At 41.1% G+C, this 27,023-nt stretch overlaps 1 protein-coding gene across 1 annotated transcript in view; it reads left to right on the top strand.

Moving 5' to 3' along the window:
- Window positions 1-26,814, top strand: part of LOC129112664 (proton myo-inositol cotransporter-like) — a 55,005-nt gene extending 28,191 nt beyond the window's left edge. Inside the window, 8 exon segments of the mRNA XM_054624857.1 lie at window positions 5,474-5,509; window positions 5,512-5,581; window positions 22,010-22,173; window positions 22,269-22,389; window positions 24,554-24,679; window positions 24,859-24,977; window positions 25,391-25,543; window positions 26,588-26,814. Coding sequence (XP_054480832.1) covers window positions 5,474-5,509; window positions 5,512-5,581; window positions 22,010-22,173; window positions 22,269-22,389; window positions 24,554-24,679; window positions 24,859-24,977; window positions 25,391-25,543; window positions 26,588-26,814 — 1,016 coding nt within the window.
- Window positions 26,815-27,023: the final 209 nt, after the last annotated feature.

Below are 27,023 nucleotides of genomic sequence, written 5' to 3'. Positions count from 1 at the left end.
TAACTGAGTCACTGTAGAATATACCTGTTACTGTAAATAAAAATGTGAGAAGCAAAACTTCATCATTTATTTCTGAAAACAATATTAATTCAGTCATAATAATTTACCTGAACAGTGACTTCATTAAGATTAGGATGCTGTACAACTAAAAGTAATAGTTTGACATTTTCTTTATAGCATTCACGCATTATTTCAACATTGTAACCCCCCAGCTTTCCTTGTAGTCTCCTCCTTTAACATGATGGAATTTTTCCATGAAAGCTTTGCCTCTTGTTGCTTTAAGGAAAGATCAAGCTTAATTCCATAGTTGCTATTTAGTGGTAACAGTATGGTTTTAGAAAGAGCGGTCCTTTGTTATTTAGTGACACAAAACGGACTGCAAAGGTCTTCCAAAAACATCTGTTGCAGTGATAGGCCTAACCTCTATTCTCCATTATTCCTGACCTGTCCTGACTGTGTAAGTAAGAGTGTGAGCTTTCATGATCCTACTCTGATGAGGAAGCTGAGGGGAGGTGAGAGTAGAGGGGGAGTATGGAGGAGAAATAATTAGAGGGCTGATGGGGGTTTAGGTAGGAGGGCTGCAGATTGCCTGCTCAGGGTTCAGTCCTTGATTGCAACTCTCCCAGTTATGTAAGTGAAGCCCGCTTCAAGCCACTTCCTCACTGACGTCACGGTGATTGGATGGATGGAAAGAGCTATTCTCTTATAGACTGACTTCTATCTTCATAATTCCTGCGTCCATCCACCGGGTCATTGGGCCTCGTTGTTTCCTTTATTGCACATTGTTCAACACCAGCTTTTTCTTCCCGCATTGACCCATATCTATTTCAGTGATTTACAAAGGATTTCCTCGACCGTAAGTCTTGTGGATGAATGCTTGCCGATGTTCCTGGAAAGCGAAGCTGCAGTATATTTCATTAAGCCGACACGTGTTTGAAGCCCGAATAAAAAAGAAACATCTGACAGGACCAACGGTGCTAAACGGGCGCTCTAATTGGCCGTGGGGGTTGTTGTGCGTGAGAAGTCGGGGTGTCTGCCGAAAGCAGGTAGCAGAGGAAGAGAGCTAATTGGCGGATCCTTCAGTGAATATCAAAAGAGGAGGAGAGGAAGAGGAGGAAGAGGGAGACGGACCTCGTTCTCATTAAAAACACAACCCGGGCTTCCCTTGCTCACTGTAGCAGTAACAGTAGTAGTAGCCGGATCGGTGGTTCGATACCCGGCTTCAGCAGTCGATGTGTCCTTGGGCAAGATACTTAACCCGAAGTTGCTCCCGAAGGCTTGCCATCGGTGTGGACTGGATGTTGCATGTTAGTTAGAGTCTGATGGTGGCACCTTGCATGGTAGCCTGTCATCAGTGTGTGAATGGGTGAATGATATGTAATATACTACTGATTGTAAGTCGCTTTGGATAAAAGCGTCTGCTAAATGACTGTAATGTAATGTAATGTAATGTCCAAACAAACTGCGGTTTTATGGTCTTTAAGTGAGGCTATCAGCATTTGCTGGATTGAATGCTAATAGGATGGGAAATCAAAGGGGTGTAGGTGGTGATGGTGGAGAGATGATCACAGAGCTTGGATGGGTGGATTGACATAAGAAAAAGAGAGTCATGCCTTTGTAGTGAGCTTTTATGTGTCTGTGTGTTGTGCTGCCTACATCAAAGAAATTCATCTTTCATAAAAGATAGTTTGTTCTGACTTGCATTCATGAATCTAGCTGTGATCTACGCCTGAATGCATCACGCTTGAAGTTTTAAGGTATTAGTGGTATTGCAGTACAGACTGAATGAAATGAGGCAGATATGGTTGGAGAGGTTCAATGACGTGTATTCACTGCAGCGCTGCGAGACTTAATCACTGTGCTTGTGTCTTGCTGGTTGCTGGCTGGCTTGTTTTCTATTGCCATCGTTCTTCTTCAATATCTCATCTGATTGAATTACAGCTGGGTGGCGTTCAGCTAAGGAAATGAAGATGTGTGTTTTGTGAGCCTTTGTGTGTGTGTTTCTGCGTGTTTTTAAAACCGTGTCTCTGAGCACATACTAGTGAGTATGAATGTGTCTATTTGCATTCGAAAATTTTGTAGAAAGACGAAAAGTACATATGGACTGTGTTGTTAACTCCCAAGGCAGCAATAGTAAGGAAGACATTGTGTCTGTATGATTGATTGTATCTGAATGCGTTTATGTGTGTGTTTGGCCGGGTAAATTTAGCTCTCCTTCAGGCAGCCATCAGGTTTCCACTCTCTGCGTAGTTGACTTCGGCCCATGAATCCTGATTTCCCTGCCGGGTAATCAGATAACAGCCTCTGCTCTGGTCTCGAGGGATCAACCAATCAAACTCCACTGAGTTAGCGTCATTGAAATGGCTCAGCCCATAAACGCATCACTTCCTCTTCACTGTCTGCGGTCAGAGCTATGCTTCACATTAAAGCTAGACTTTGAGAGCTGAAACGGAGACATACAATAGCTTATAGACAAAAACCCCAAAGTACTTATAATCTTTAAAAACAAGCTTCTATTAATTGTGGCTTTTAACTTTATTTTTCTAAAATATTGTAAGCCAAGCAGTCTCAAGCATACATTTAAAAAGTGTCAGTACACAATACGGTAAAAAAAGAGTCGACAAAATCTGTCAGCAGAGGCTGAGAGATCCTTACTTTTAGTTTATATATGTCAAGCTTGTTCCGACATTTCCCATAACGCACTTGGATTGTGTATTTTATCAGAATGCTTGATAAACGCCCATATCTTTATAACACTTAAAATTATTAAAACAGGGTTTTTGCTAAAAATGTAAAGGATCAATCCCAATCGGAGACAACCCTGATGACATCACTATGACATCATTGGGGTTATGTTATTGGCTAACTAAATTTTCTATAAATAAAGAACAGGGCAAGTACTGATGAGGGGGTCACAGTATCAAATTTTACGGATATCTATTTAACCTTATATATCTATGTTTAACTTTAGCACCCTCAAACCAAAGCCATCATTTGTTCACTATAGCTACAACAGCACAAATGTGTGGAGTGGGTGGATGGTAACACACGGTAGGCGATGGCAGTTATATATGTTGTCATCATTAAGATTTTACGAATGTCTTGGCTGCCATTTGATAACTCTATTCATTTTGTATTGCTCCGTGACGCATCACTAATTACATTACAGTCCCTGATTGGAAGTACTGCATATAATTGAGCTGTAAACTGTGATAGGATACATATATGTATTATGAATTTGATGGTAACAGCCACTCAGTCATGGAAAAATGGAAAACCAATAAAACATATGCTACTGTTAAGTCATACCTCACTTATCTGTTGTTTACTTATTATAGTGACGACAAACTATATAATAAACCTACATCCTTTAAAAGCTATTTCATTGTCTACTGGGATTTTCTCTCTGTTTTCCAATCCATGCTCATTTTGAGATACTTTCCTGTGTGGTATCAGAGTTGGGGACCAGTCAGCAAACAAACTCTTGTATTTTTCTTGGAACAGATGGCATAATATCATATTAAGTGTCTTGAATTAGCCTAAATAGAAAGATGGAGCTGAGTCCATGTTGCAGATAAAGATAAAACTCTGTCACACAAAACCTTATATGAGTGATGCATTTTTTATCTAATGATTGCTAGTTTAACAACATAAACACAAAGTAAATATGCAGTACCTTTTTGTGTTCGACAGATTTAATTCAGGTCTTAAATTTGAGACTTGAGTTATGTTTTAGGCTGCTTCAAACGCTTCTTTGAAAACTGCTTCTCTTTAAATTGACAAGAAGTGGCTTCTGCAGAGAAAAAATGCAGAGGGATGGGTTAAAGTTAAAAAGCCTCTTTCAGCATTTCAGAATCGAGGGGAATCAAAGATGATAACGTCCCTTTAAGAAGTCGGCTGTGGAAAAGCAAAGCTTGAGTGTGTTTGTGTGTCAGCGGGAGCCTCCTTAACAGACTCGGGTCTGCTTGTCAAACTGCTAAAGGAGATGTTCACTGGTCCAGAGTCCTCCCACACACAGCTGCTCCCAAATAATCAGCCTGTGTGTGTGTGTGTGTCATTTCATATGTGCAGGCTCATCAGCCTTTTTTTATTATATGTTTATATGCGCTTGTGTTTGCACAGTCACACAGTGGCACACAGCCCTTACCTGTATGTCTCTTCCCTGTGTGTGTTCAGGCTTGTTTGTCTGATCTCTTGGCACCGTGTGCTCCCTTATTTATCCGACAGCTTTGTGCCTGTCCAGTCGCTCTCTCATCCCATTAAGACTTCTCCTCCCCAAGGAGGATTCTGTCGGTGTGTCTGTGTGTGTGCTGAGGATCACAGTCTGTGCTCTGTTGCTGAGCCAAGTGGGACTCAAATATTTGTTTCATCCCAATTTGAGATATCCACCATCTGAAAAATAGGAAAAAAAGGAAGCTACTGCGCTGTGTCGATCCTTAAGAGAGACATTTCTTTTTATACTTTTTCCAGCACCATCATAGGGGAGGTCAGAGGTCAGAGTAACAGAGCTCCATCCCTGGAGCTAACAAAGCCTTGGTGACTTTTGCAAAGAAATGTCTGGAGGGCAGATGGTGGCTGTCCCAGAGGCTCCAAACTATGATTTATGATTTCTCTGTGTGGACTTTGAAAATATAAACAAACTGGATATTTTGGTGTTTCTTGATATTCCCATTAAAGTAAATGTGTTTTTGCTTGTGTTAAATAAATGGTTCAACATTGGGGTAAATTTGCTCATTTCCTTTCTATCAAAGAGTTTGATGAGAAAATCAATACCACTTGTCTGATGTCCGCACGCTAAATATCAAGGTCTTGATATTTAAAGACTGGAAAAGGGAGAAACGGTTAGCCCTGATCCATCTGAAGGTAACTAAATCTGCCTACTAGCCCCGCTAAAGCTCACCAATCAACACATCATATCTTATTTGTTTAATGTGTACAAAGAAAAAAGTGTAAAAGCAACAAGTTAAGGTTTTATGAGAGGTTATGTGCGGAAATATTTCTTTGCAATGAGCAGTGTCTTCCTGGAGGCTTGTGCGAAGCTAAACTAAGCTAAGCTAAAAGCTTATTTTGGTGGCATATTATTTAAAGTACAGAGAGTAGGATTGATCTTGTCCTCTAACTCTCTGCAAGATAAGTTCACTTTTTCTTTAATGTTTGTTGTGTTCTTTCAAGCACTTCATACATTTCATGCAGAAGCAAGTTAAACCATGAAATAAGTTTCAAAGTAATAATTGGCAAATAGACCCATATGTGCTATATTAATATGCAGTTTCAAAAATAGTAGCACATGTTTAAAACTCATATATCAGAAACATCAACACCACTGTTCTTGTAAGCATCAGCGGTGTGGTTCGTGTTACGGTGGTTAGATGGTTTCGGATTGAACCTCTATTAGTGCCTTTATGTAATTTTTGCAGTGAAGACATGCTAGGTTTGTAATACATTTCTGCTGTGTCTTTGCTTGTGTCTGCAGAAGGCCCTGTGATTTGGAGGATGCTGACCTACCCCCCACTCGGCGGGCCCTCCTGGTGGGCTGCGGTCTACAGATGTTCCAGCAGCTTTCAGGAATCAACACGGTCATGTGAGTTAAACCATCCACCACAGTTTTGGATCGTCCAGTACTGGTTATTCTCCAGTTTAACTTTAAGTCATTATATAAGTCATTATTTTCAAAGCTGTATAGAGTCTGCAATGGTCGGCGTATAATGAGTGGCATAATGAGACAGTTATAAAGTTTGCAACTGCTTAGGTTTTCAAATCTCTATCATTTCCAACTATGCTCATCTTAGTATCCCTAGACTAGTAAGTGAAGTCTTAGCTCACAAAACCTCCTCCCTTTTGAAGTAAAGATTGTCTGAAGAATTGTCTTGCATTAACTGATTTAGTTCAGTTCACTTTGTCTACATGAGAGGAAAACTCAAGCTTGGGGTTGCACCAGACAAACCTCACCAAGACCAACTGTAAATGTTCATCAGGAGTGAGAATGTAGCTAAAGATGTTAAACAACTAAAGGGCAGAGACCAGGTTCGTTTAGTTATTTATTCTCATTTTGGGAACCAATGAAATGGAAGTCGTTGCTCAAATTGCTTACCTGGAAGGGCAGGTTAGCAAAACCCTGATGAGCAACTGGTAAATCATTTTGCTTATAAACCCTGGCTGGCTTCCAAATGGCGTGCACCTAGCTTGACTACCAATGAAAATGCAAAGCAGTAACATATGCAAGAAATTGTTTCCGCTATAATTCAGTTAAACCAGTGACACTCAAAGTAATGCCATGTTCAGACAGAAATGACCGCTGCCTGTAATACGCAGCCCACCCCTCCCTTTTTAATCAGACCAGCAAAAATGTTGAACTTTTTTCTTGTTTAGCCACTAAAACATTTTCATCTACATTTGACCTGTAATTGACATGTAATTGACTGATGCCTCTATATTACCTGAATAAGTAAACGAGACCATCAGCGAGAAGATTGGCTATTCCCCGGTGTGTGAAGGAGAGGTACCGCAGGCCCCAGTAGACCACAAATACCCCCCCAAAAAACGGACTATATAAATCTGTGCAATACCAAAATACGTGCAATCCACTGTGCAACACAATAATTATACAATAATTATTCTGTCTGTATATATAATATTTTAAGTTATTGTGGATTTTGAGCTTTTTTACTTATTTAATATTCTTTTCTGTGTGATTACTTATTTACTTATTTAAAATATTGGTTTTGATCTTGTTTTTACTATGTCTCTTGTTTGCACTATCCTCTCTGCTGCTGTAATCCTACAAATTTGCCCGCTGCAGGACTAATAAAGGATTATTTTATCTTATCTTATCTTATCTTATCTTATCTTATCTTATCTTATTCCTATATAGTTATTTGTAATGCTTGTCAGAACCAGGACTGAGCGGGGCAGACAGTCACCCTGCTGCGGGGAAATTAAAATTGTTCTAAAGGTACTCTGTTGCTCAGAAACACTAACACTTTTGTCCACAGGGACCGCCAAAATCAACACAAAATTTTAATTCCTCATAGTAGCCTTAAGCAACAATGCAGCATCTTCCAGTTCTTAACCCGGACTTGTTTTTTTTTTATCTCTTTGGCCCTCAGAGTTAACGAAAACAAGGATGATACATGACAATGAATCAGTGTGTCACCAGCCTTCCCTTTCAACACAAAAGGGATCTTGACAGATGCATTTGGATTAGCAGCACAGTATTGAATCATAAAACATTTCTTTCATCTTTCATAACACGCTGTACACCGGGGACGAGTAGCCTTATTGCATCACTGCTCACTTGGCGGCGAAGGGACGGGCCACCTTTCCTCTTTTATTCTTTTTATCTTTCCATCTGAGGAGATTGTGTCATCTGTCTCTGTCTCCTCTCCCCTTCGAGATGAACCATATTACAGGCTCTGTAAACAATCTGTGGATATGTGCTGTTGCTTAGCGACCGTCGGAGGTGAGAGCAATAGAATGAGTACGTGCTCGTGCGGCCGTGTTTGTGTGCGAGTCTGCATGCATGAAACGTGATACTATGGACTTTCAGCTCTGCGCATGTGCACCTTTTGTGTGTGAAGTGTGCTTACGTGTGTGTGTGTGTGTGTGTGTGTGTGTGTGTGTGTGTGTGTGTGTGTGTGTGTGTGTGTGTGTGTGTGTGTGTGTGTGTGAGAGTGTTGTATGGACGTTTCCATATGTGTGAAATCCAGCTGCTGTTAGCAGAGGTGACACACTGGATCGATCACAAATCTCTATATATACTTCTTTCCGTCTCCCTCACTGGATATCTGCCTCTCGTACTGTATAATCATCTTCATCTCCTGTTACCAACAGTATGATCAGCACACGGGACAAACTTAATCTATCACAACTGTCCCTATCAACCTTTCTGTCTCTCTGACTTGTGCGTCTGCCAGTCTTCCAGTCTTTCTGAAAATGTCTGCCTGTTGGTTTATCTGTGTGAGCAGTGACCCATTTACACAAAGCATTAATGCATCTTTGATCAAGATGGTGTCTAGATTGTGGGATGTTTGTCACCTGGCATTAAAATGTGTCTCAGGTCTACAAATTGAAATCCGACTGCCCTTTCATTTGCAAAAACACCCACTGTGGCTTCCTTGGGTGATAATTACGTCCTTCAAAAATTGCCATTAAAGACCTCATCCTGTTGGCAATCAATTCTTGAGGATAATGTCTCAGTTTGAGTTGTTTCCTTTGCACCGATTCCTGGTTGGAAACAGTTTATTTATCTCAACAAAGTGTGCTGGAGGTGTATCATAGCAGCAGTTTATTATCCACGCCAGGGGAATCACGCAGGGGATTGTTTGCGTGTGTGTAGGTGTGGGAATCCATGAGTGAGTTAATGAGTGTGCACTTATGTGTCTGTCCACGGCTAATTTCACATTCTGCTGCAGCAAACTGCATAATAATGTTGGTGGACAGTTATGGCTTCATGCTCAAGGATTTGATTGCGGTAACTCACACCATTTCAAAACATCTTTTATTGCCTGTTTTAAACTGCTATTGGCTGCCTGCCGATAGGGGTCACTAGTGATACCACCAGCTGCTACCCTGCAGCCAGAGACACAATGGGGGGAAAACAGGGGTGGGTCGTTTTCATGCAGTCATACATTATTGCTGTGGTTGTTGAAGACACTACTAGCGGAGTTCTGCAACTTTTCTAGTTCTTTAAGAGAACTGCACACCAACACAGGGGTCTTAAAATTTTGATTTGGCCAGATAGATTGAAGGTTAGGAGAGATTCGCTGGGAATTAAATTATTTCCCCAAATGCCATGTAACATATAAGTATTATATTAACAAATATTACTCAAAATAATGAGCAATGTAGAAGTTTTCCTGTCTCAACAGTTGGGACACAACTCACAGGAAAGTGAGGAAAATGTCCTCACACATCCAGTCTTTACGTGCCCACACAGTGCTAAGGCTGCATTCATGTCATATCATAGTTTACCACTTTTAAATATCTTTCACATTGACTACCCACTCATAATTATGATTGGAAGCTCAAATATTTACGGAACATGATACAGAAGTGTCTGAAAACAAATCAAACATGGACAGCCAAAGTCCCATTTAGAGTATATAGTGTTATATCGTTAGTGCCCACTATTTCTAACTCTCACATGACAAACTCTGCAGACAAATAACTATCCTGATTTGTCTTGTGATGTTGATTGATCTCACAAGTTCAATTGGGGGGGAAATTTCTTAAAACACCTGTGCAGACCGACCATGGATGTGGGCTTTATCCAGTAAAGTGGAGGTGGTGTGTGCAGTGAATTTTGAACTCCATCCAGGGTGCATTCACCCAAAGGTTCAAGTCTTTCTTTTATGTCAATCATCCAGGAGGTGTTCATTTCAGACGCAACTGTTGTTTTTGCTTTTGTGTGTTGTTTATTTTTGTCTCTAGCTGTATAAGAATGTATGGTACTCAAGTTGTGCAATTCAGAACTGCAAAGTCACAAGTAAATTATGAAAACTTTTAGACAAAACATCCTTACATAGTAGGTAGTATTGTGAATAGCCAGAATCCGGATCAGAATGCAAGCAGCAGAGACCTGCCATTTTCTTCTGAGGGAGCTTATAATCAATACAGGTTTGAAGCAGCAGACAGACAATGCAGAAAATGTAACAGTTGACCCAGGACACTAATAGGTGATGAGGTGCAGCTGTGGAGGTGGGCAGCAGGGCAGAGCTGATGAAGGGATGACCTACAGGTGTGCAGGAAAGGGGACTTTTACACTACATACTAATTATAAGCACGTTTAGAGTATATCATGTCCTCAAACAAGAAAAAAAAGAAATATCAATTCTTATAGCCTGAAAGTAATTTGATTTCTTTGATTTTTGTTTGTTCATTTCTTCCATCCCTGTATGCACTGTCCGCTTTTGTCGTTATGGGCAGCGTTCTGGTTTCTCCAGCATTGTCGCTCATCCCGTGTGCTTTTTACCTCTGTTTACTTTGCCAGCCTGTCTGTTTGCCACCTGCCCTTTTTGTTTCCATGTGAAGCTGCCAGCCTAGCCCTATTAGTGTGTGAGATATAAAGGAGGTCTGGGGAGCCAGTAAATGGGCCGGGACTCAGAGACAAGCCCCGCTCTCCCTGTCCCCAGCTGCTTTTCCTGATTAAACCACTGGGCTGGCCTCAGTTTAGTAAAAAGGCAGTGAGTAAACTGACAGACTGGCAAAAAGAAAACAAAAGAAAATTGGAAATTGAACTAGCAAGCACATATTGTCTGTCACTCTGCTATAACAGTCTGTTCTCTCCTGTTGGGAACTTGATAGGAGCGTATTGATGGAGTTCACAGATTTATTTTTTCAGCTCAGTGTGTCTCACTGTACCGTACCAAGCCACGTATATGACTACTATTCCACATATGATGTTTGTCAATTTATAAGATAATTTTGCAAGTCAAAAATGTTTCAGTTTATCAAAGATTTGTCGTAACATTTAGTTTATGTGAAGCCACTCACCAACAACAATATGGCGACTCGCTTTCTTAGCCGGAAAGCGAAAGAACGTGCAACACCTGTTGTTTTAGTGAGTACATCCTGGCACGAAACACACAGGAATTGTAGTGACTTTTGGGTGTGTAGTCTTTCTTATTATGAATGTTCCAAGTCTTTTTGAGCATTTTTGACATGCAAAAAAAACTTAAATAATTTTTACCGAAATTAGTTCCCATGGTGGTGCGAAGTTGTGATTTTACATTCAAATGAGTGCTGGAAATACTTCATCTAATAAATTGTAAGTCATAACAAATTGACCTGGGTCAAACGTTCAGTAGGTTTTTGTTACTCTTGATACCCCTTCATAGTTCACACGTGCTTTTAATTGGGTGACTGAGGTGCAAGGATAGAGAGAGAGGTGACAGAGAGGCTGGCGGACTGTCAGAAAGAGAAAACTGGGACAGAGAGGCTGAGAGTGGAGCAGGGGTGCAATGGAGCCACTCCAATTTCATGGGAGAGGTGTTAATCCACTGTGGTCGCTCATCACATGGTGTCCTTACTGAGATCCTCTTTTCTTTCCTTTACTCAGACTCAACATGACTAACAACATGCTCATCCAAATTAAACAGTTGAAGTTGACCACTCGGTTCCACCATAATTAACAGCAAACTCCCTCAAAGATGTCGGGTTGGATGATCACTGCTTGTTCAGATGGGTACTTGGTGCAGGCCCACATCACATACTTGCATGCAAATGAGTTCCCTCAGTGGTGGCAGTGTGCTGTCTAATCACATGCATTTATTCAGATGAGTTTAGAGGATCGCCATCCAAACTCTTGGCTCAGCACAGATATTCTAGTCAAACACACAACCACTGAATCCAATTACAAGTAATTAGCAGACATGTGGGGTAAATCACTCTCTTTATATTAATTACAGAAATGTCCCTTAGGCATCGCCCTTTTTGATAGACTTTCGGTATGCAGTCTGCATGCCCATATGATGATTATGGTCTCCTGACATTGCTGTTTTTTGCCAGCAACAGCTTGGTACAGTGAGTTGTTTTTTTTACCACCAATATGAAAAGATCAAAAATGATTTTAATGCCATTAAATGAAAATTAAATGAAATTTAGTTTAAAAAACAAGAATAAAAAAACATAGTTTTAGCCCTCACTGCACTAAACACAACATTTTCTATTAAATACAGACTATGGCACTTTCACAAGCCAACATTAAGTCCATTTTATTCCAACCTTTTTTGCAGGAATTGAACCAAAATGTGTTTGTTTTGATGAGATGGACACAGGTAAACAACAGTTTAACATGAGTGGGAGAGGACTGACTTGGAATTCTGTGGAAGTCAAAGTGAGAAAACCACAACAGTAATGGCAATCCATCCAATTTTCCATAGAAATCCATAGAGCAGCGCATGGCTTAGAAAGATGCAACAGATAGAATACATATAGTAGCTTGCTGACCAGCTAGTATATGGTTTGTTTGATTTATGTGCTTAACGATGAAAAACCTGCAGGAACAGTCGGGTCGGCTAAGGTAGTCTTTTTTGTGACTACAGACATGATCCGATCTGAACACTGCAGAATATCATGACAGGTATGTGAGTACATGCACATGGTCACACACCTAACACCATTTTTTTTTTTTACAGCTGGTTGCTTTGAACTCATATGTCAGGCCCACTCTCTCTGGTTGTTATATGAATAACCTCCCTGCCCTCACTCACACACACACACACACACACACACACACACACAAACTCACACACACTCCGGTCAGCCGAAGCCTGTGTGATGAGAGATGTATTTGTCAATAATACATCTCTCAGGAACCAGAGACGTGTCAGGTGGTGTGTCTGGTCTGCTTGTCTTTCTGCCAGCGTGAGTTTGTGTCCCTGAATGCCTCTCCACCTGACTGTCTGCCAATGGATGAAAGGATGGATGGGTTTATAGATTACATAGAAAGATAAAAAGATGGATGCATCCCGTGATGGCTCTTCTTTCTCAACTATTATTCTACTGATTTATCCACCTTTCCCTCTCTGTTGTTCACTCACAAATGTTGAGAAATGTGGTACAGCAGTGGGTCAATTAGAGATCACCCCTCCCCATTAGCCACTGCATCATTTTGATCAAATTAGCCACATAATCTAGCATGTAAAGGTCGCCATGGGCTGGTGGGGACCGCTGTGTGTTTGTTTGGATCTGGTCAGGGCGGGTCAGCGGACTGTGTTGACAAAGCGACAGAGGAGAAAGGACGGAGAAAGAGATGAATTGAGCAGGAGAGGGGAGGAAAAAAAGAGACGGATAGGGTAGGACAGAGGAAAGAAGAAGAGGGCGGAAGAAGAGATGACATTGATGGTGATGAGGTGGAGGAAGGTGTGGAGGGGGAGCAGGGCTGATGACAGGCAGAGGGAGGGTGAGACAGAAAAGGGACAAGAAACAGTAAGAAAAACACTGTGTTCTTTCAGTTGTTTTTGTCATGTTCCTTTGGTACATTCTGTAACAAGCAGTATTACAAGGTCAGGCATCATTTGAGAGAGATGTATTCTTGTCATGTAAGAGTAATACATTGTAGGGCTTTTTATGAGCTTCAGTCAACTTGTGAAGTAGTTGGTGAAAAGCCCAGGTGTGTGTTCCTTGACTAGCTCTGCAGGAGATAATCAGTGTGCAAAGAAAATGTTTGCGCTCACTTGAGGTGGTTTTGGCTTTGTCGAAAAGAGTTGATGGGCTAAATGGATTATGGACATTGTGGCCAATAAATTCTGACAAAGCGAATGGTGACTGATCAGCTGTGTCTTTGTGGATTGCTCATACCATGTGAATGCACGTCTTCGTTTCCGGAAAGCACGGAACATGGCCAATACTAGCTGATATTAAAGAACAATTAAAACTTGACTAGTTGAAACATATTTCTGAAGACATCTATCCTTTACCTCTTTTAGATTTGTCAGATGGCAAAGGGGACTTGTTTTGTTTCTTCTACTCTGTTTACTGGCAGATTACATACATGTTTAGCCTGTAGCGCAAATTTCTGACCAAACTACACTTTAGATTATTCACTTCAATCTAGTCAATGGAGACGCAAATAATTTGCATTTCTTTGTCTTTTTGTTTACTTAAAATATGCTTGACAATTGAATGGAAACAACGCTACTGTCTGTTCATTCAACTTGTGATATGTTATTCATTTGATTCTATAATTGTAAAAAGGACCAAAAAGAAGAAAAAAATACCAGAGATGCCTTGAGAAACCAAACATTGTGATGTTGTATACTATGTATCTACTGTAAGATAAAGATCATAAAATGATGATGAGTGTGTGTTGTTGTCAGTGGGCAGTCGGGTGTTTTGTCGTTGACACAGGCCAGTTGGCCCTCACAGATGGTCCCACAGACAAATGTCATGTTGGAAATGTCACGAAACGCCAGTTTTTACATGGTCACTCTGCTGGCAAGACCGCGAGTAGCTGGCAGAGCCCACTCCGTTATGTGTGTGTGTGTGTGTGTGTGTGTGTGTGTGTGTGTGTGTGTGTGTGTGTGTGTGTGTGTGTGTGTGGTGTGGTGTGTGTTTGTTGAGAGAAATGCCAAAATCTACAGAGTTGTTTTTTACATGTTCCTGTGTGTGTTTGTATGCCTTCAGGCATTCATAAGCAGCTTAATCATGCCAACCTCCTCAACTGTCTCCAATGGAGTCGCAGCGAGATCCTCTATGAGAAATATTCTAATTTTCTCTTCTAATCAAATGCACACAGAAACACATTACCCCTCACGTCAGCACAAACATCTCATTTGCTTAATAGCAAGATGTAATTTGTGAAGCAGTTATTCTGTAGCTAGAGTGTTTAATACACATTGTAGCAGATGGCATGTATATCACAGGAAGTCATGTATAACAAGGAAAAATTACAGCAAAGCGTGTGATAGACTGACACTTATTTTGAGTTGTTTTATATTCACCCACAGAGGTGTTTTCACATATGTTTCCTGATTAGACATCTCTAGTTGACATCTCCCTCAGTCCTTTGTCATTGTTTTACTGAAGACATTTTGACTTGTCAGGCTAGGAAAAGCACAGGTGTATATAATCAAGTTAACGGTGGCTGAATTCCATTTAGCTGCGTTTCTTTCAGGCTCCTGGTATTGTGCCCGTTGGCTCACCCTCACTCTCACTGGGACACTTGAACAGAACATAGCCATCGTTGTTATCAGCAACACCTGTGCTTTTCCCAAAAAGACAACTCACAATGTGTGCTGTGATAAAAGCCTGTTCCCAAATTCAGCCTGAGCAGAGGTGCAATTAGTGAGGATAATGAAAACAGCTGTGCCTAGGTTTAAACAGTGGAGAAGTTACAAGACAATGCAGGTAAGTTGTAGCTATAATGTATAATGTAATTATGTTAAATATCTCTCTAATATCTAACTTGACAGATTTGAAATACCTAAATAAGGTTGTGTTCAAAAACCACATTCTAACGTGTTCTTACTCAATCAGTATGTATTGCAAACTGCTAATTTAACTAACGATTGTGATTGCCCTTACCAGCAGACGGACTCCAATGATCACGATGTTACCGGTCCCAGCCACCGCTGAATGAAATTTTGTTATATATGTATTAATTGTAAAGGAGATTAAAATTTGCTAATATTTAGATTTTTATGTTTTCTACATTACATTATATATGTTAGCTCCCACGTTTTTCCTCTAAACTGGACTTTAACGTCAATTGCCATCTTTTGAAAATTATTTTATCCAAAAGGTTAATTATTTTAACCATTGCAGAGTTTGAAAAAAACCGCAATGCATTTCTGGGCTGTTTAGTATTTCCGGTATGCTTGTGTCTCGTATTTAGAAATTCTTGCTAATGTAGTATACATCAGGTCATTTCTTGTATACAGTTTAAACTCAATATATGCAAAATTTTACCATGTGATTTCCAACAGAGCTGTTTTACATGCTTCCATGATCTGGCCTTAAAGCTGTAATTTGTTCCAACCCAACAGGTGCAACAAAGCTAAGAGAAGGAGATGTCAATCAAACAGAGTGTAAACACACAGTCCTGAGAAGAGGTCTAATCAGGAAGAATAAACAAAACCACTTGTGTGGATGGACCATAGAAGTGCAGGTCCTTTACCTGGCCCCTTAATTTCTTTACTTTTTGAACCCTCAAAATGATTTGAATTTGCAGTAGTATACGTACCGATTGCTGGCACTGCTTCAGAAGGGTTTCCTTGTGTTTGTTGGCGATGTATGTGTGTTAATTTTAGCCACTTCTCTGGGGTCAGCCAGGCAGAGCGTTGATGTGTTTTTTAGTCTGTAATGATGACAGACATCTGCAGACAGCTTTTCACCGCCTCCTCCTCGCCATGTTTTATGAGATGGAGCAGCTAATTCTGGTCGGATTTTTGTTCGTTTGCCATATTCACCCGGTAAAAATGTGCTTCGGGATCCCGCCGGTGGTCTCTGCTGCTCTACCGTGGAGCAGCAGAGAGTGGGGTTCTGAATGAGGACATCCAATCTGCAGCGTACCTATTTGGGCTAAATGTTTTTGTTCCAGAGCGCAAATGTGATTCAGCGCCGTGTTCGTATGCATTCATTTGAAAAATAGGCCAGTTCCCATGAGAATCTCTATCTCACTGTCTCTCAGTCTTTCTGTCTCTCCAGACACATCTTTTCCTGTCTGGCCATTTGTTCTTGTTTTCACACCCACATCCCTCCTTATCTATCTATCTATTTATCTATATATATATATATATATATATATATATATATATATATATATATATATATATATATTTCTCCAATCATTCCTTCTTCCTTTTGCTTTTCCATCCTTTTCTCTTTTACTTCCTGCTTCCCCCTTCCTCCTTCTGTTCCTCCTCTCCTACACCTCGTCACTAAGTCTCTTTTTTTCCCTCAGAGTTGGTCACTCACTCACAAGCACTCGCTCGTTCATTCGCACCCACTCACTCACCGCTTGGCACTAACAAACACACTTGCACTTGTTCGCTCATTCAATCTCCCTCCTTCTCACTGTTTCCTTACTGTGGATCCTTCCCTCTAAATCTATACTATTAAGTTTCATAATGAGATCAGCGCTCTGTCAAACGGTAGCACTCTGTTAGAGTGTTCTGTCTTGTAGACGAGGGAAACCTTCCCTTGTAGTTCTCCTTCACACGCTCACACACACGTATAGGTTTGTGATCACTCATCATCAACATCTCCAGCATCATGACCTTCTGTCAATCAGGTAGGTCCCTTTGATTTCTCTGGATGAAAAGAGAGATTTTGGTAGATTTTTAAGTAACATACTAGTGATTTAGCATGTTTTGGCACATAAATCACAAATAGTGCAGTATGGCCTGTTATTTAGTTCTTGTTAGCCTTCCAGGTTTGAAAGCAATAAGTCTTCATACCTAAACAAAAATGATAGAAAAGGGCCTTTATGACATTCCAAAAATAACGGATATGAGCTTTGTCTAGTCTGCTATCTCTAAAGGTATAGTTACATTAAGGCAACCAAACCTGAGGTTTGACATTTTTGCAAATGTACCGCTGGTATCAAAGTCGCACACTTTCTACAGCCTCAGCTATACTTTCTGCAAGAAGGGACGCATGGACATTTGCTGAAGTGGAATCGTGACGAGGACATTTCTGGATACATTTTACCCCATGTGGATTTCTCCTCGCTGCAAACCCACATTCTCAAAGCTGCTCAAAGAACTCCATTTTCCGTCGGCACGGCAAGTTAGTTTCCATTCCAATTTGTTGTATTTGGCTTTTAGCTAAACCAACTTTTCCGCCATAGCTAAACCAACTTTTTCCGCCATTTCTTTGAAAGGTTTCTTCAAATTTCTGCCATTTCCATGCAGGTTCTTTGATGTGCAAATTTTGCATAAAAACAGGTGGATGGAAGCGGACTTGTAGAAGGTCTACATAGTGTCTCAAAATGAGAAGCAACGACATTAAAGCTTTTCTCTTTGTTTCGAATTTTCCATGAATGAAACTAGCAACAACCAATGTTAGCCACTACTCAACCTGCAAGTATGCACTATGCCAACTCTCCAGTTCATTGTTTCTCTAAAACACAATCACAATATAGCTTGAGAGAATGGCAGAAGCTGAAAACAGCAGCAGAAGCCAAATGTTTTCATATTGCTCTGGAATTAACTGTCTCTGCCTTAAAGGTGGCAAAGCATACTTGAAACTTGGAAATGCTTTGCAAATGGTTTGCAGAAATGTGTGGTTTTTAGCTTAAAAAATGCTAAGCCCTTTAGGACCACATGTTGTGAACTCCCAAGAGACAGCAGCCTCCAAGAGGATCAAGTAATGTGTCAGTAAATGTCAACCATGAGTCAGCGGCGTCCTCTCATCACCACCCATGGGAAATGGACTAAGAACAGCAGGAGCATGAGCGATCAAACGAAAGAGTGAAATGGAGTCGAGCGGAAAAAAAATATTTTATCTACTTAAATTAGCTTATTGGGAAACAGCAATCAGGCCTGTATTCAGTGGAAGTGGACAGGAGACACTGGCAGAAAAATATATTGACTGACTCTCTTTCAGGGGTGTGATTTATTCCACCTTTTAGCTGGTGATAGGTGTAAATGACTGCCTGACAAGTTGGTACAAGAGCTAAAAACATAAACGTACTCGTGAAATGTGTATTTTCTCTTCCCGCTTCATCTGTTTTTCTCCCCGGCTGACGTCTACGTCGTCACACTCTATTGGCGTGCTGAATAAGAGGAGTGGACAGGAGTGTGGATCCATGTTTCCATTTTCAGTCCGGGGTCAGGGCCAGATCACACCTTCAAAGTGTTTGCTTCGCACCAATGATCCGCAGGGTGTCTTATGTAAAAGACAGTGGGTGGGTGCTTGTGCGCGTGGGTGTGAATGTGTGTGTGTGTGTTTGTGTGACAGAGAAAGGTGTCATCTCTGTTGCTGAGTGTGTGTGTGTGTGTGTGTGAGTATGAAACTCCCCTAAACCTCTCTGATGTATGCTTTTTATCTGCACAGAGGAAGATGACAACTCAATGGAGGTCAAACTAAAATGACTTCAATACAAACTGATAATCATGGATCATTATCAGGTCACTGGAGTTTTTTCTTATTATCGGCTGTGTGTAATGATGGCAGACAAGGATTGAAAGCTTATTATTTTTGCTGTAAATGGCTCTCAATAATAGGTGTTCTTTTTGAGGTGTTTTTCACACAACTTTATGCAGGGGTCACAGCACTAAGTTATATTCGCTCGTAAATGCAAGTTTGGTGGGGCCACAGGCTTGGTGACGTAGCTACTACGCTGCTTAAAGGGCTAGTTGGATGCTAGGGAGCTAACTGTTAACCCGCTAGCCGGACTCATTTTCTTTCTACTGTTCTGTTTGGCATTTTTTTTCCACCATTTCACACTATTACAGCCCATAAGAAGTTAGTTAAGATGTATAATAAAGCTTTCCGAGCTATCGAGTTTGCTGACGGTCAGAAAGCAAACGTGTTATCATGAAAGCTAAATTTGGTCACTCACAAGACAACAAGTTATAGTAGTTTATTCAAAAGACTTATTTGTTCCAGCAATTCCAGTCTCATAACCGTCCCCAAACCATTGCTCTGTTGTGGAACAGTTTTTAAGTTGTAGCTGACTAGCTTCGACAGCTACCTCTATTTTGGACGCTACATCCCCTAAAAAGTCAGCAAGGCAGATTCTGTTGGTCAAAAGTGCAAAATCACAGGGGATTTGCGAATATTAATTAGCCTCTTTGAGCAGATCCTCAGATATCAGTGATTCAATTGGAATAGATTTATTCCACAAAATTATCACTGATTCATGTGCCCTTTAGTGTATTGACTCTCTGATATCATTCCAACCAATTACATTAACTGAACTCACTAACACTTTTTAAAATGCTTCAATGGTAGAGAAATTAATCTGTGAAATCATCACCTTTTAAAATCAAACCAACCTGGAATCTTGATGGATTTAGTGTTGGACCATTTCCCAAATAAGATGGGTTGTTCTCAGAATTTAAAGGCATAATTGCTGCATAATTGTAGCTTTTCTTCGTTTTCTTCTTTCTCTCAGTGCAGTTCATGAAATCACTGCGGGCTACCAGAGGTCCAGGTAATTGGACTAAATCCTTATTAAGCTCTTATTAAAGCCAGTTTCCATTGTGAACTCAATTTTTACTGTTGAATAAGCTAACATTTTCTCCCACTCTCAGTAGTTATGAAATTAGGGTTTTCTTTATTATTATTTTACTGAGAAAGACCGCTCTGTGTCTTGGAAAATCAAAGATGGACGCTAAGAATATATTCTCTTTTTTGGCCATTATATCAGACAACTCCGAGGTCTTTTTCATTCAGGTCCTGTCTGACTGCCTAGGAGGGTTTCTTGTCACTCTGCGAGTAGTGGGGGTTTAAACTGAGAGGTGTCGCTTTCTATCAAGGGTGACAGTTTAAATATTTCCCATTTAGGCTTGCAGCACTGCAAAAAACAACAACATAAAGATCAAGAATATTATCAATATCATGGAGAAAAATACCCCAAAAATCACCTCAATTAAAATGCATTTTCAACGTGAAACATACTTCATTGTCAGTCAAATTCCATTTGCAAATAAATGCATTTTTTTTAGCAGGAAAATACAAACAATATTGACTCCCAAAATGAATGAATACGCCATCCGACGTGCCAAAATAAATACTGCGCTCTTTCTGTAGCACAACGTTCTGTGTGTACCCATTAAAATGATGCATTCTCGTCTGGGGGAGAATTACTGAGCAGCAGCACTTCTATATGCATTGATCTCTTGTACCAAAATATCAGTTTGTCTCCAACAGTTTCTCCCTCGACGCAAAAAAAATTGCTACGCTCATTAACAAACCTGATGCTCTCCACAGATCTGCGAGGAGACACAAGGAATCAGCACATGCAGAAATCTCACTGCATAAATCAATTTTGCAAGGCCGTCTTTTATCCTCCTAACCGCAAATTCAGTCGCCTGCTACTAGAAAAACAACTTGACACTTTTGTTCAGGAGGACTCATACCAGGGAGCAGAGGATGGATATATACAGTTATCAGGAATTACACAGGCTCCCCTTGAGAGTCTGTTGAGGGCTTTTTAAGTCATGTCTGAGATGCTTTTAACAAGAAGTTCTTGGCGCAGTGGTCAGAAAAATTATTTGTTTCTAGGCTTTTACTCCCAGTAGTTTAAGAACAGAGTGTGCTTGCAGAGCAGAGTGTGTGTGTGTGTGTGTGTGTGTGTGTGTGTGTGTGTGTGTGTGTGTGCGCTGTAATCAGTAATATGCAGGGCTGGAGATGGAACACAGCAGGCTGCACTGCTGAGAACAGAAATAGTGCTTTTACTCCCGCTGCTGCTCCAAAATCAACTCATTTCTTCTCTGTGTTTTTGAGTGTGTCTACGTGCATGCATTTGTGTCTATGTGTGTGTGTGTGTGTCCCTTCAGCACAGGCCTTTGCTGATATATGTAAAAGTTTGCACATGGATAATAAAGACATCTGTAACTTTTTATCACCTATCAAAACTTGTGCGAGTGTGTGTCAAGCTTTTAAAATCATAACCTCACGCCATCTAAAACTAAAAAGTTATTATGCAAATCCCTCAATTGAACGTCTTTGTTTCGGGGAAGAGGGAAAGAAAGGGAGAGATAACAACTCTTTTGAAGAGATGAAAAGCAAAATGCTAATTCTGAGTTGCCTGTCGACACAAAGAGAGGAAGACAAAGCAGGAGGTTTTATTTTTTTTTTACCTTCCCTGTTGCATTCTTAACGGGTTTCCTGTATGTGTTCACAGCTTGTGTGCATGTGTTCGTACTGCGTGGGTGAGAATTCCATCATGACACCTTGAAGAGAATCCTTGCAGGTGTATGTGTTTGTGCAGCCGCCATGTTTTTGTCCCTCTATTTTAGTAACACAATATCATAATGGAGGTTGGAGACAGACCCCATGCAGCTGTTGACCTCAGTCTGTTGAGAGCCTGGTTGATGATGATTGGAGGTAATCTGCCTACGTGGAGCAACATGGTGCCAGAGCTGCAAGTATAATTATGCTGTATGAGACCAGGGGAGCTGGAGCGGGGAGGGGGGGGAGCCATTGGAAGTGACTGGTGAGAGACTATTTATAGCTGATGGCTAACTGTCTCTACATGAGTGGCTGGTACTTAAGTAGAGAGGCTGTGATTGGGCGATGAGTGGTGGCTCTCAAGATGAGACAGTTTGGTTGGTTTGTTGACTTGTCTCGACTTATGATGTTGTATATTTATTTTTTAAGAAGTAGATTTTGAGACCTGTGTATTATTACTTATAACATATTTATGTAGTACGAATACATATGGAATAAGTAATACTGATTTATTACCTTAGTAAACATTGTGAACATGACTTTATGGTCTCAATCACTATGTTGTATTCAAATTTGCTATGCGTTGGCCCTTTTTCTGGTGTATTAGAATTGAGAAATTGTTGTTTCTACTCACTCGTCAATTTCCTGCGTTCTCTGTGTCCCACAGGTACTACAGCGCCACCATCCTGCAGATGTCGGGAGTGCGGGACGACAGGCTGGCGATCTGGCTGGCCGGACTCACCACCCTCACCAACTTCCTGTTTACCCTGCTGGGAGTGTGGCTGGTGGAGAAGGTGGGGCGCAGGAAGCTCACCCTGGGCAGCATCATAGGTAAGTGACTCAAAAATGTCCACATCAGGTAGTAACATCTGCAGATCCCAACAGCCATTCTTGCGTTATATGTGTTTACATTTTTTTCTGTACAGGGACATGTTTGAGTTTGAGCCTGCTGGCCATTGGTTTCCTGATGTCTGCCCAGCACAGTCCTCCTGTCACCTTCCACCCATTGGACCCATCTATGGCCAACTCTACCTGCGCCAAATACCAGTAAGTACCCACTCGTATTGTTCAGTTTGGTTTTCAAGCAGCATTCATTCAGCTACAATGGACCCACCACTATGCAACAATGAACACTCATCCTCTCCCTTTATAACAACCCATGATCAAAACTAATAAAAAATCTGTAGTTACAATTTGAATAAATCTGTTAAATCTATTTTCGACTTGAAATTACCCCCACTGCTATTTGCATCCAGATTAGCAATTTGCTGTTTTATTGCCCCTCTCAACCAGCTCTTCACTGGGGTTTGTCATTATGTCACATTATGCACGGGTATAGAAGAAAGCAGAGAGCTATGGCAAGACCCCTATTCACCTAAGAGTCCGTCTGCTCTTTGTAAAAGCACTCAACACTTTGCAGTGTCAGAATATCAAATCCAGGAGAGCACACTCGGCGGTGGAGAGCTTCAGAGGAAAAAAAACGCGTCTGAAAGGATATTTGCGGTGAAGATATTGCAAGTTTTCACACATAAAAATGAAAGCCAGCATGTACGTATATGCAGGTCAGATTCATGCCCTTTACTCACCAGGAACATATATTCTTGAAACCACAATATTAATTCTGTGTTTCCTCTGATATGCTGAGTTAATATTGTTCATGTCTTTATGCCTTAATAATCCTTCAAACCTTAGGACAGAATCAGCTACAATTCACTTCATTGTCGCCACAAAGGACAAACACACAGAGACAGAGGGTGTGTTTTTTTGTTGTGCAAGCCAGAGATCAGATGCCTCTGCGTCCCAATTTACTCTCACTTACACAGGACGAGGCTCATGTGTAACGGCGGCCTTTCATCATAACAACAAACAACGCCTAATGGACTCGCTGTCCAGCACCCACACACTACAGCGCACACAAACTAATTTGAAGAGATGAGTGCTTTTACCACACTGTATTGGCTTCATTGAGTTCACTTTACTCCCATAGGAGCCCACACATCCCCTCGCTGACCACGGCACCAGAGCCGCCACGGGCCTCTCACACTCTTTGTGGGTTGGACGTCTGGTTTAAGGGTGTATTCTTAAGGAGTCTCCAGCGGGGTTTGACTGCAGGTTACTTGCCTGGGAAATGATGCAATCTCTTGGATGTGTTACCTTTTAGATTTAATAATTGACCATGCAGTTGTATGATACATACATGATGTTATGAAACATAGAAAATTAGTCAGATCTCTGAAGTTTAATAGATTTTATTACAGGTTTTGTACCTTTTCTTTTTTTAATAATCAAAGAGAAAACTCCATAACTTTGTTCAGACAAAAGCACCTATTTATTATACTTTACTGTGTGATTACTTATTTATTGAACTTGTTTTTTATCTAGTTTTCTGCTTATGTTTCTTATTTATTTGTTTGCGCTATCCACTATGCTGCTATAATCCTGCAAATTGCCCCGCTGTGGGACTAATAAAGGATTATCTTATCCTATCTTATCTTATAATAACAATATGTATGATATTTATTCAAAAAGACCAATATTATACACATTTTCAAACCGCATCACTGCATGTCTCTCCTCACCTTCCCTCACTATTTACCTCTGCTTCCCTCCGGTACTAATACATGGTTTTATTTTCATCTAGCTGACCTCAGTGTGAAATCTGAGCAAGGTGCCCCGCATCACAGGGAGGCTGCAGCCTGCGAAAAATAGACCTGCGAAACAAGACACATTTCGTGCACTTCAGGATCACAACAACAACAAACCTGTTGGAATGCACTGTGTGCCCTTGTGAATAAAAAGGCCTCCTACATATGGACTGCTCATCACATAACTGACTATGGCACAAGACAAAGACATAATAGAGGAATGAGAAGTGATCATTTATGATGATCCCACAACATTTGTATTGTGCTCCTAATTCTGATTTATCACTTCCTGCATGTGTGGAACAGTCCGCACATTCATTTAATTTGGGTAATGAGGCAAGTCTCAATTAAAGGGGGTGGGATGCTGCTTTCTGTTACAGCCCTGTCTTGTGAAGTAGTAAAGGTGGATAGGTGTATATTAAGAGTTGTAGTGCAACTCAATACTATACTTTTAAATATATGTTTGTGAAAAGTAAAGGAATGTGTGACTTGAAGAGCCACAGTCGCAGTCTGATTGATTGTGTTCAGATAAATTATCCCTCATGTGTCTGCTGTTTGGCTTTCAGGCTGTGCGAGCCGTGCATGCTGGACCCCGGATGTGGTTTCTGCTACCGTGAGAACGCCTCGTCACTCCTCGCCTCCTCCTGTGTGCCAGTCAATAAGGCCTCCGACGAGCAAGCAGCATGGGGCAGGTGAGTCACAGGCAGGCTGCGAGAGTGCGTGTTCAGGATGTAGCGGGGAGGGTTAGGGTTGGACATTTTGGTAACATATGAGCGGGATATGCATTTAGAGTTTGTTTAAAATGAATTCAATCGACATCCAATGTCAGGAGTGATTAGCATAATCCAATGAGTGTGCTTGCCTCTTTCAGATGCTCCAACTCCAGCCTGATGAGAGATCACACCTACTGGGCCTACAACTACTGTCCCACCTCCTACTCCTGGCTGGTTCTACTGGGTCTGGTCCTCTACCTGGCTGCTTTCGCTCCAGGTACACCTGTCATTAAAGTGTTACTGATATCAGGTTTTGTTCGAATAGCTACATTACATTTAAAATCAAATATTGAGCAGCAATCAGAATCAGAATCAGCTTTATTGGTACGCATACATGGAATTTGACTGCGGTTTCACACGCTCACTGGTACACAGAAACAGACAAATAAACAAAGAATAAAAAAGGATAAACATTAATTATGCAAGTTGAGACGGGAGCTTCTTTTTTCTTGGCTACAACACCTCACCACAAGGTGCATTAAGAGGCTGTTCTAGAGCTTTCAATTATCTCACACAAATTTTCCAGCAGATGGAGGTTGCCAGTTGTCATGGAGTAGCAGATGACATACTCTAACTCTTCACTGAGCCTCCAGTTTAAACATGTCTCCATCCTCTCATTATCTCTCTCAGGGATGGGCCCAATGCCGTGGACCATCAACTCTGAGATCTACCCTCTGTGGGCGAGGAGCACGGGCAACGCCTGCGCAGCCGGAGTCAACTGGACTTTCAACGTCCTGGTGTCGTTCTCCTTCCTCCACCTGGCTCAGTACTTCACCTACTATGGTCAGTTTGTGGGCTGCAGAATTTTGAACCAATCAGAGCTTTTATTCTTTATTTTTGTGGAAGAAATTGAGCGTGATCAAAATAGGGAAAATCGATCGTAATTTTCTTTTTTTATAAATCCACTCAAACTGAGCTCATGTCATTTCACTCAGACTTAACACTCCTGTCAGGAACAATTACCACCAGCCAATCAACACCGTCAGTCCTCATCCAATCTGGTCTTATGCAAACCTCACAGCTGATCTTGTGTAACATGCCCATCATACATGCTTGCCATACGTCAAAACCAGCAAGGGGGTATCGGCTGATTGATACCCCGATGTGTTTCCAACCTTTTCTTCAACCATACCTCCTCATCAGGGTGTCTCAACAGCAGGTTTCTCCTCAGACAGGAAGGAACTGACCTTTGGTGGCACTGGCAATCGATCCATCAGGGGCGGTTGCGGGGACATCCTGAGATGCAGCGGGTTAATGATCGATCTGAGTTCCTGTTTATAAAAATAGTTTTAACGAAAAACATAACGAAAAAACTGTGTGAAAGCTGAAATAAACACAATAGCGTTGCCATATAAATGGTAATGGTATTTAGCATAAAGCACTTTCAAATGCTATTCTTCTATGACAAGGGGAAAATAGAGATCACAGAAGTCAGGAAATCTCATTAAACCTCTGTCACTGTGTCAGTGTATGAACACTCGTTTATACATGCGTTTGTGTCTCTTTGTAGTAATGCCATTTTGACAGGAGATTGTTAGTTATTCTTTAAAGTTATTATACGCTGACCAGGAGCCTAAAAGTAATAATTCAACCTGCTAAAACACTTTGATTTGTCAGCACACATACACACATCTCCTTGGAGGTTTAGTGGGCTGTCAACATCCAACATGATCTGCCTTCAGGATCCGCTGTCACCACCAGTGTTTCTTTTTCTGTAAATGAATGAGAACAAACGTATTTATAAAAAGCAGTTCCAGTGTGTTCCTCGTGTTCGTGGGTGGCTGTCTTTGGTAACAGCGTGTTTTTATTTTTATTCTGCCTTCCCAGGAGCGTTCTTCCTCTACTCCAGCCTGGCTTTGCTGGGTTTCTTCTTCATCTACGGCTGCCTGCCGGAGACCAAAGGCCGCCGCCTGGAGGAGATCGAGGCGCTGTTCGAAAACCAGCTCTGCTCCTGCGGCGCTTCTGATTCGGACGAGGCACGGCAGGTCGAATACATCCGGGTCAAAGGTTCAAACTACCATCTATCGGATAACGACGCGTCTGACGTGGACTAGGGCGAGCTTGAGTGTTAGGTTAGCTTTGGTGATTACTTAAAAATGCAGTGTGTAAAGTAAAATTTTACTTTTTTTTTTTTATGTGTGAGCTAAGGAGCCACTGTTGGTTACAGATCACAGATTCAAAGGCCTTTTGCTTGTATAAGGATGTGAGTGTGTTCACCTCCAATTCAGCCAAATTGATGACAAGTCAATGACAGGTCAGCCTA

Source organism: Anoplopoma fimbria, chromosome 23 (assembly GCF_027596085.1).
Source record: "Anoplopoma fimbria isolate UVic2021 breed Golden Eagle Sablefish chromosome 23, Afim_UVic_2022, whole genome shotgun sequence".
NCBI classification, from domain to species: domain Eukaryota; kingdom Metazoa; phylum Chordata; class Actinopteri; order Perciformes; family Anoplopomatidae; genus Anoplopoma; species Anoplopoma fimbria.
The sequence above is the reverse complement of the archived record's forward strand: the minus strand, read 5'-3'. Positions and strand labels throughout refer to the sequence as shown.